The sequence below is a fragment of the Dunckerocampus dactyliophorus genome, chromosome 6 (assembly GCF_027744805.1).
Source record: "Dunckerocampus dactyliophorus isolate RoL2022-P2 chromosome 6, RoL_Ddac_1.1, whole genome shotgun sequence".
NCBI classification, from domain to species: Eukaryota; Metazoa; Chordata; class Actinopteri; order Syngnathiformes; family Syngnathidae; genus Dunckerocampus; species Dunckerocampus dactyliophorus.
Window position 1 is genome coordinate 3,454,406 of NC_072824.1, and position 10,930 is coordinate 3,465,335.

Sequence of the window (10,930 nt, forward strand, 5' to 3'; positions counted from 1 at the left end):
ATCTCCGTGTTTCTCCATTCAAGGCTCTTCCTGATGAGAATCATTGATATTCCCTACCTCAACATCACAGGACCAGATTGTGAGTATTTCAACATCCCGCAGCAAAATAGTTTATTACTTCATGAAACGCGTACCAGACTGCACTGCTGGTGTAAAAAGATGTCCAGGGTGGGGAGGCAGCATATAGACATCGTCACTCATAAACACTTCTTCAGTGGCACTGCTAAAATACATTTCCCAGGAGGCCATGCTGTTTCCTGACTGAGACCCTTTTTGGAATGTGTTCTGTGTGTACAGTAGATCTCCGCTATATAACCAAAAAAAACATTAAAAATGGAGTTTACACATACAGTAAACAGGTATAGGCATACACGTCAAACTTAGGCCCGGAACTGTTTGGACGATATCACAGAGTTGGCCTGCCTCGTGGATCTTATCAAAGGGCTTGCAGTGATTGGCGTAATTCAGTGCTGCCACTGATATAAACTATTCCTCTGACAATTATAAGAGTGGAAACAATATTGTGTATAGCATGAAATTCACAACCATTCTTACAAGGGTTATTAATAATATTCTGACCCAAAGACAAAATAATTGAATTGTACGCGACTAAAAATGGCAGCACTTTAACTATTAGACCCTGTCTGGACAAAATAACACCTTTTTAAAGAGGCATAAGACACTCAAAAGTGATCATTTTAACTATAGCAAAGCATGCTGAGAAATGCGCAATCTGCCCATTTGGCAGCTGCAAACTCTTCCCGGTTATACTTTCACGGATTGTGACGTTTTTGTGTCGATATAAAATAGTGTAGCTTTTGCCCGGGCATTTGGGGAATGACGAAGAGGTGGTCCATCAACAATCACTTTATTGAAATGAACAACCACGCCAGAACAATCGTAGTCTTATATCCGCAGATCAGAAAGTACAAATTTCAAGCAGGAATGAACAGACACGAAAAGGCGCACATTTCCCCCAGATCCATGTTAAAACAAACAAACAAAAAAAAGTCCATGCACACAAGTGAAGTTTGGAAAAAAATGTATGTCAACATAAAAACACATTCACCAGCTGTCTTGCGCATTTTGTCCCAACCTGAAAAGGCAAAGTTCGGGGGGTTGGGGTGGGGGTTAATGTCCAGTTCCGCCTACAACCTTAGTAGGGTTGGAATTTTGGCTCCCTGTGCGATTGATGGTATACAGTAGCGTTGAACATCATGTCTTACCAAAACTTCTCCTTGCTGGAAGATGTTGAGTGAGTGTACTTGAGACTGCGCCCTCTGCTGGATTCATAGCTGCAGTACTTCCTACCCTCTGTAAATGGTGCCATCAAAGCACTTTCTATTCAAATGACCATAAAATAATAGTCGTCTCTCGCTACATTGTGCCCTGACTCTTTTGCATTTTTTTTTCAAAAATTAATAAATGATCACTGTATTGTGGTTGAATATGGTCTATTAGTTTTTTAAAAAATGCATATTTCAGCAAATTGTACATATTCGTGGCCTAAATTAAGCATTTTCATGCATAATAATGGCTTGATGAAGTATAAGGCACTGAAGAAAGGTGACATGACGTGACTTGTGAGCCTTTTAAGAAGCAGAGCCTGGGAAGTAGTGATGTTGACCGTTAACTGAGTGCTGGCAGCAGTTAAGCAGTGTAGAGCAGGGGTGCCCATTAAATCGATCGTGTAAATGTGACTTTGTAGATGTCATATGACATGAGTCAGCTGACATTGAGCTCCATTCCTGCTTTGCTCTTGCTCCCCGGCGGCCTTTCAAGCTACACACGGAGATGCAACTTTCATCTTTATTCCTGAACTCCACTACAGAAATCAATGTTTTCTACACTTCCACTGCTTAAACTACACTCAACAAAAATATAAACGCAACACTTTTGTTTTTTGCTCCCATTTTTTATGAGATGAACTCAAAGATGTAAAACTTGTTCCACATCCACAACATCAGCATTTCCCTCCAATATTGTTGACAAATGTGTCTAAATGTGTGATAGTGAGCACTTCTCATCCATCCCACCTCACAGGTGTGCCTTAGACTGCCCACAATAAAAGGCCACTCTGAAATGTGCAGTTTTGTTTTATTGAGGGGGGGTGCTCTGGGGACTCAGAAAAGCAGTGAGTATCCGGTGTGACCACCATTTGCCTCATGCAGTGCAACACATCTCTTGGCATAGAGTTGATCAGGTTGTGGATTGTGGCCTGTGGAATGTTGGTCCACTCCTCTTCAGTGGCTGTGCCAAGTTGCTGGATATTGGCGGGAACTGGTACACGCTGTCGTCTGCGCCGATCCAGAGCATCCCACACATGCTCAATGGGTGATATTTCTGGTGAGTATGCTGGCCATGCAAGAACTGGGACGTTTTTGGCTTCCAAGAATTGTGTACAGATCCTTGCAACAGGGGGCCGTGCATTATCCTGATGCAACATGAGGTGATGGATGTACTGCCAAATTCTCTGAAAAGCCTTTGGAGACGCTTATGGTAGAGAAATGAACATTCAATACACGAGCAACATCTCTGGTTGACATTCCTGCTGTCAGCATGCCAATTGCACGCTCCCTCAAATCTTACCACATCTGTGGCATTGTGTTGTGTGGTAAAAGTACACATTTCAGAGTGGCCTTTTATTGTGGGCAGTCTAAGGCACACCTGGGCACTAATCATGGTGTCTAATCAGCATCTTGATATGGCACACCTGTGAGGTGGGATGGATGATCTCAGCAAAGGAGAAGTGCTCACTATCACACATTTAGACACATTTGTCAACAATATTGGAGAGAAATGCTGATATTGTGGATGTGGAACAAGTTTTACATCTTTGAGTTCATCTTATAAAAAATGAGAGCAAAAACAAAAGTGTTGCGTTTATATTTTTGTTGAGTGTATTTTTTCATGATGAAATGGAAAATGTACCCGTTGCTGAAACCTTTTTAATATGTTGCCTTGACATCGGCCGCATTGTCTTTGTATAACCATTTTCAATTTTTGTATATAAAGTAGCTCGCAGGTTGAAAAAGTGTGAACACCCCTGGTGTAGAGTGGCCGACAGCAGCTGCTGTGTGAATGTTCACTGCACGTGTTCTCTGCTTGTTAATAAAGCCATCAAAGTGCATCGTGAGTCAGTGACAGTAGAGTAGTATTCTGCATTGGTCTCTTAAGTGTAACATGACGTTGATGACACAATAGCCACCAGAAGCGCGCTGTCTTTGATAATGTACAAGTATAAGTCTGTCTTACCTTATTTATGTATAAGATGCCTTCTTTTCTATTATTATGTCTACTGTATTGGGTAATAGGAGCATAAAGGTGACTATAGGGGTGTTATTTCATGTTTAGACGCCTCTAATGTTTAAAAAGGGTATTTAGACGGTCAGAAACAGGTTTTTTTTAAGCTCCAACTACAAAAATATTCAATTTATTAATATTGAATCCTACTTAGCTGAAATCCACTTATCGTGGTCGGGTCTGGACCCAAGTTACCACCATAAACAAGGAATTACTGTAATAATAATACAAAAAAACAAGTATAAAGCTAATTCTGTCCACTAAATGGGAGGAAAACCCCTCCTCCAACGTGTTAAGATCTTAGAGCTTTGTATTGATGAGTGGTTCTAATGGACCATCCCCCTCCCCCCAGTGCAACCAAAACGAGACAACGTCCTCTATGTCACTTTCCCTAAAGAATGGAAGACCAGTGACCTCTACCAGCTCTTTAGTGCCTTCGGTAAGAGTCCCTCCATACTGTTGGGAATTGTAAGTCATCTGTGTGTTGCTTACCTTCCTTTCTGTCCACTCAGGTAACATACAGGTGTCATGGATGGACGACACCTCCGCCTTTGTTTCCCTCAGTCAAACAGACCAGGTGCAGATAGGTGAGGATGTTGTCTATACAGTAAGGGTCTTTCATAATTGGAGCGAGGCTCTTGTTGCCTGAACAGTTAATTTTAATCGTATTAATATTGGAGTGCGTGAGAAGGGGATCATTCATCTACTAACAAGTATGCTACATAACACCACCGCAAGAGTTGAAAAGGAGCGTATGTGCGGCTATGTTGTCATGGCACGCCAGCATTTTATGCACCCCTGTGGTTTTTGACGTAGGATTTTTTTAAAAATCTGATTTACAGGAGGCCACAGCTGTTAAGTACTTTTTCTTTTTTTTTTTTTAACCCAGCACTAATTTGTATACTACGCACCCAGCAAATGTAAGAGGTAGAGGCGGTTCTTTGACGAGAAGCGTTAGCTGCAGTCACGTGAGGTTGTGCCATGACGCTGTTTTTACTGTCCAGCCATGAACACTAGCCGCTACGCAGAGAGCTACAGGATCCAGACGTACGCCGATTACATCCAGGGCAAGCAGCAGGATAAAGACAAGCTGGCTCACTCTTCCAAATCCTGGACGGAGGATGGCTGGGTGAAGCCTCACTATGCCGCCTCCGCTGCTTCTGCCGGCTTTGGATACTCAAGGTACAGAACCCCCCCAGTAGCCTCTGCTGGTATGTGCATCACATTCATGCTCCCGTCTTTGTCCCAGGTCCCTGAGGAAGCGCAGCATCAGTCCCATTCAGCCGGAACAAGGAAGCGGTGAGGCCGCTGCAGTAGACGGCTGGAGTCACTACTCGTATTCCGACAGCACCGGAAGCAAGAAGATGAAAACTGACGGTGTGTGTTCGTCGTTCTACTAGCCTGCTAGCATAAAGCACATGAAGCTGTGTTTTAGCAGCCCAAAAGAGGCCACTGTCACAAGTTAAAGGGAAGAAATAAAAATAATCACTTCCTACACTGGCAATGTGGTCAGCAGTGTTGGCCAAATTACGAGCGGTGTCCCGATCTGATATTGATATCAGATATGCATCTGATAGCCAGGAAAGCGGTATTGGATTATATGGGCCTGTATCTAAAATTTGCGATACTGGCACTCTGACACAAGCAGTCCATTCCAATCTCTGCGCCAGCACTTCTATCCAGCATGCAGGACCCACGTGATCACACAGCAGCGTGCGCTAACGTGTTTAGCGAGGAGTAGCAACGATGTACGTTGCAGCCGAGTGCAACACTTGGCATGCACAAGTTTCCCGTGGTGGCACAGAACCGGGGAAGATTAACACGACCAACCTCATCTCATATTTCAAGAAGGATTTTCACAACACCGTGGCTTCCTGAAACATCAACCACTGTTTGCCAAAGGAAGGCAAAAAGTCACTGGCTGGAAGAGAAAAGAGCCAGCCCCTGTCGGTGGTGAGCAACGTCTGCTTTAAACGCTTCATTCAACACGTCCAACCTTGCTACATGATGCCTAATGTGGATAAAACTATACACCACAAGCATCAACAAGTAAATGGATCGTTTTTTTCATAGCTACTATTTGTGGCTATTCTGTTTTGAATACTCACTTGCTCAAACCTTTTCTAATGTTCCACACTGCTAAATAAGCCTGGATATCTGTATCGGCCGATATTCAAGGTGGCATCGGATAGGAAGTGAACACGCCTACAAATTACTTTTAAAAGAAAATTGGTCATAGTTACTTGTTTTCCCGCCCCAAAAAGTAAACAGTGACTCCTTCATTGTGACCAGGGAGAGTAATTATTGCATCACCTCAAATATGTCAAAGAGTTGAGATGCACCTTTTGAAGTGGCGTGTGCCGTTTACGCGGTTCATGAGATTAAGACTGTCGGCTGAGCTCGTGACTTGCAGGTCTCTACCAAAACCATAGTGAGTGAGCAATCACAACGCTCTCGACTAGCGTGGTGGAAGTAGCTCGCCACGTCTCACTGCGTTGGAAACGAAACAAACGGTACTGGCAGGAAGTAACATTACAACATTAACTGCCATAAAAAACTAAGGTAACTACTGCCGCCATAGTTGTATGACATCTTTGAAGTGTTTAGTCGGATCTCGTATGGGTGGCGTTCCGTTCCACTTTATGTGGGAATATGAACTTAGTGTGTGCGCTGCAATTGTTTTGCAGACGTCGTGGAGAGCAAGACGTCAGAGGGATGGCTAAAGACCACGTAAGATCAATCATATTTTCCTCTCTCATTGTCTTCAGCGCCATCTTGTCTCCTGCTGTCACATTCACTGTGTCTTTGTGCGTTTGAACCGTGCAGGGAGGCGTCTGCGTCCCCCAGGTCAAGTCTCGTCCCTGAGGGGGACCGTCTCGAGGCGCCAGATGCGGCAAAAGATGCCGAGGGGACCCTCACCTGGCAACAGGCCGCCACTGTACCTGGACACATAAGTCAAAAGACCAAGAAGAAGTCTGAAGGTATGTTTTTGCAGACCTGCCAAAATATACACAATTTTTCACACCATATGCACCTCCAAGAAATCCTGGAGATGCGGCAACGTGAGTGTAGAGGTTGGGATTGGTGGACTTGTAGTACATTATCCACCTGCTCCGATTTTGGGATCAACATTTGTTATATATATATATATATATATATATATACACTGCTCAAAAAAAATTGAAGGAACATTTCGAAAACACATCAGATCTAAACTGGGGGAAAAATGATCTTCAATATCTTTCCTGATAATAAGTGGGTGATGTATTAGTAACAAAATGATGCCACATAATTTGATAGAAATGAAAATGATCACCCTATAGAGGGGGGAAATCAAAGACACCCCAAAATGAAAGTGAAAAAATGATGCAGCAGACTGGTCCATTTAGCTAAAATGTCATTGTAGCAACTCAAAATGATTCTCAGTAGTTTGTGTGGCCCCCACGTGCTTGTACGCATGCCTGACAACGTCGGGGCATGCTCCTAATGAGACTACGGATGGTGTCCTGGGGGATCTCCTCCCAGATCTGGACCAGGGCATCACTGCGGTACCTGGACGCATGGAGGAGATTCCAGGAGACAGGTAGTTACTCCAGGAGAGCTGGACAGGGCCGTAGAAGGTCCTTCAACCCTCAGCAGGATCGGTATCTGCTCCTTTGTGCAAGGAGGAACAGGATGAGCACTGCCAGAGCCCTACAAAATGACCTCCAGCAGGCCACTGGTGTGAATGTTTCTGACCAAACAATCAGAAACAGGCTCCATGAGGGTGGCCTGAGGGCCCGACGTCCTGTAGTGGGCCCTGTGCTCACTGCCCAGCACCGTAGAGCTGGATTGGCATTTGCCATAGACCACCAGAATTGGCAACTACACCACTGGTGCCCTGTGCTCTTCCCTGATGAGAGCAAGTTCAACCTGAGCACATGCGACAGACGTGAAAGGGTCTGGAGATGCCGTGGAGAAGGGAGACCCATTTTGTCTCCCTTGGTCAATATCTGACTGCATATAGCAGCCAAATTACCAACTCAAGTAGATGCTTTATGCACGAAAAAGTTTAGTTTTTCAATCAATGAAGCCGTCGTGTGTAGACTTTAATTACTGAGTCCTAACTCAGTAACAATCATTCACAAGATCCACACAAACTGTCAGTTGTTCCACATAAAAAAGCAGTCTTCTTTTGAGCTTGCTATTTCCTGGTCAAACATGTAACTTTAAGAGCATTTGCACCAAAACATTACCGCAAATTAGGCTGGGAACAGGACGTGCTCCCAGCGACGCCACAATAAAAAAAAAAAACATACGCTAGCATGCATGCAGCAGCGGGAGCAAAACTGAGTTTGGTTGTACTTAATTGAAGTATTTTAGAATGCACTCACGTTATTTTTCATCAATCGTCATCCACAAATCCATCAAAGTCCTCATCTTCTGTATTCGACACAAAAAAAGCCGTCTTCTTTTCCGTTCGCTACTAGTCTGTTAACTTGTCAGTGTTATTCAGCTCCGAAGCAAAGAAGGAAACTTCTCCTGTTGCTTCTGCCAACTTTATTTCTTGAACGCGGCCACCAGACAGCAGCTCAGAACACACACACATCTCTCAGCATCGTCTTTCAAGCCCCACTACATAGCTGTCCAGCCAATGCCTGTAACAAGTGACACCGTTTATTTCCTGGTGTGCACTGGTCAATACTGTAATGCCGCTTGTTGTGGGGAAGGAGAGACTCACGTCGCCGATGCACTTTCATGGCTTTATTAACAGCGGAGAACACTGCAGGACTTTACATCCACGCCAACATAAACACACTTCCCAACTCTCTCCAAACTCACAGCTAGCACTGAGCCTAGCTCTCCTGCTCGGGACGCCCACCGTCACTTCCCGTCACTTCCTGATGAACTAAAGCTGTAATGACACTCTGCCGTATAAAAAGTAAAATATAAAAAACAAGCGTAAGACATTACTAGCACAGCTTTGTTCTGTGGGTGGTGGATATATTCTATCAGTTATTATTAAGCCTCTAGCTTCCTTTTAGTAAGTAAAAACCTTGGCTATGATTGCACTACATTGTCATGTAGACCTACAAAGTACACTTGGAAGAACAAGAGGTCAATAAATGTATTGCAACTGATGTGAAACTGATGAGGGGTAGGATTAAATAAGCTTTGCTTCTTCCTACTCCTTTTTGGACATGCAAAATTGTGAATTGTACTATGTGATGTGCTACTGTTTGACTCATGCATGTTCAGGATTAAAACCATGAACCATGATAATAACAAGCCTAGTAGTGCTGTACAACTTTTATCCACAGTCCGCAGTGCCCTCCACTGGTCAACATTATTATTATTATTATTTATTATTATTATTATTATTTCTCCCTCTAGTGGCCGCTATAGACAAGTTTGACTGTATATATATGTGTGTATGTGTGTATATGTATATATGTGTATATGTATATATATGTATATATGTGTATATATATGTATATGAATGTGTGTGTATATATATATATATGTATACTGTATGAATGTATGTGTATATGTATATGAATGTATGTGTATATATATTATATATATATGTGTGTGTGTGTATATATATATATATATATATATATATATATATATATATGAGAGAGCAAACATTAAATGAACCGTGTCAAGGTTTGTTTTTTGTATAAAACATTAAAATAAAATTAAACAAAAAAACTTAAAGCAAAAGGCATAAGTAACAAGAAAAAATTGTTCAATTAAAATTTGATTGATTAATCACTGTTTAAAAATGAATCATGATCGCCACCATTTGTTTAAAATATGCCCATTTTTGCTGTATTTTATGAACAGATCAATGACAGGAAATGATTCAGTACCAGTATATTGAACATATTGCATTTTCAATAACTGCTCCAAATGAACCCAAGTCATAAAGGTTGGCAGGTCTGCTTTTCAGTGTGAAGGCTTAATTTTTATTTTTTTTTTTGCTTGGGTTTGTGATTTTTGTTTGGTTGAAAAAATGAATGATTGGTGTTTGGATGGCTGCAATGGGGTTTTCTGCTGCCCCTATGTGGCGTATGTTGAATAGGATAAACAGCTGGCTGATTGGACCCCATTTACTCAATTCTTTCCCGCAATGTTATAAATATTAGATGTGGTTCTTGTTCTCATGTGTTCGTATTTGTATGTGTTTTGTTCAGCTGCTGGAACGTCATCGCTCTTTGAAGTTCCCGAGGTGTGGTAGCAGGAAGTGGGGAGAAATCAAGCCGTCACCGCCGCCGCTGCTGCTCACGATCCCTTCTTTCCAAAGCACTTGGGACTCTTCTGCGAGGTCTTTCCATAACTGGGAGCAGCAGGTGTGGACTACTACCACGACTCAAACAACCCAAGCCATATGTGACAAGTCTTCTGGTTTGCAACACTTTAAACACACAATCTTGAATTGAAAAAAACGTTTTTCAAGTTATTTTATATGAGACCTGTTAATACTGCAATCGAGCGCCACAGCCACGCTGGAGTCTTTTTAATGGCGTCATCACCTCTGATTCACGGTATATTTTAGTGTGTGAGTGTGTGAAAGATGCGTGTTCACGTATGTTAATTCCATAAGCTGCCACTCAACAGGTTCTGTAGTTTACAACACATCAGGGTTCATAACGTGTATTAGGAAAAAAAAAATGCTTTTTTTTTTTAAGTGTAAAATGATCAACTTCTGTTTTAGCCAGCATATATATATATAAAATGTGTCAACAATAATGTGATAATTTATTACAGCTGTAATTGGACCCTTCAGGAGGTGCTTCTGTTTGTTTTTGTACAGATGTTTGATTTTGTAACCAGTGTCTATTGTAAATGTTTTTTTTCTTTTTGTAATAAGGTTAAAAATGGAGAAAAAAATATCTCCTTGAAAAGGGGGGAAAAAATTAAAGAATTTTCTTACTATCCCTGCTTGTGCTTTGTGTGCATAAATACTGGTGTATTTATGCTGTAATAACCTGATTATATTGTTGCATATGTTATGTTTTAAATATTTTATAATTTAATACATCAACATAATTATGTTTTCGTGCTTATATTAAAAGTAATGATTTGTTTTAAATAGATTTATGTACTATAAAGGGTTTTATGAGAAAAATGTTGATGCTGTACTTCCGGGTAGTTTGTGTTGCCTAAATGAACATCGAAGAAGAGAGCTAATCAATCACTGAAATCGTTTTGGGCAGCTACATATTGTAAAATTACTAGTTTTGCGTTTTATATTTAATGGTTTTCTTTTGCGGATAAAACTTTGTACGCATTAATTAGCACTCAAACGTGTTATTTTTGGGACCGTTTATCGCTTGTAGCCATGTACTATCCAGCTTGATTGCTAACAGGACGCCGCGTTTTCCACCCCCCCCGGACGTCACGAGAGGGGGCGGGACTACCATTAATTCGATGGAGGATTGCACCTGTGAATGAGTACTCTGAATGGATTTACTGTTAGTCTGTTTTACCATTTGGAAACTTTAAAGTTGTTTATAAAGACGCTGAAGTTGGCTTCTGATTTGGCACGAGTGACGTAATGCGTAGTGCGAGTGTTTGTCCTGATGGTATGTTTTTTTGTGACACTTGTCAAAACATTTTAGCCATTTTAGGTAAGGCGTTG

General features: G+C 41.8%; 1 protein-coding gene across 2 annotated transcripts in view; it reads left to right on the forward strand.

Annotated features, from left to right (window-relative positions):
• Nucleotides 1-10,669, forward strand: part of parn (poly(A)-specific ribonuclease (deadenylation nuclease)) — a 28,773-nt gene extending 18,104 nt beyond the window's left edge. Inside the window, exons 19-26 of one of the 2 annotated variants that reach the window (XM_054779768.1) lie at nucleotides 24-79; nucleotides 3,656-3,742; nucleotides 3,816-3,890; nucleotides 4,308-4,485; nucleotides 4,553-4,680; nucleotides 5,991-6,033; nucleotides 6,130-6,284; nucleotides 9,483-10,349. In XM_054779768.1, coding sequence (XP_054635743.1) covers nucleotides 24-79; nucleotides 3,656-3,742; nucleotides 3,816-3,890; nucleotides 4,308-4,485; nucleotides 4,553-4,680; nucleotides 5,991-6,033; nucleotides 6,130-6,284; nucleotides 9,483-9,526 — 766 coding nt within the window. In that variant the 3' untranslated portion in view covers nucleotides 9,527-10,349. Of the gene's footprint in view, nucleotides 1-23; nucleotides 80-3,655; nucleotides 3,743-3,815; nucleotides 3,891-4,307; nucleotides 4,486-4,552; nucleotides 4,681-5,990; nucleotides 6,034-6,129; nucleotides 6,285-9,482 lie in introns of both variants that reach the window. The other variant, XM_054779769.1, reaches the window with a different exon arrangement.
• Nucleotides 10,670-10,930: the final 261 nt, after the last annotated feature.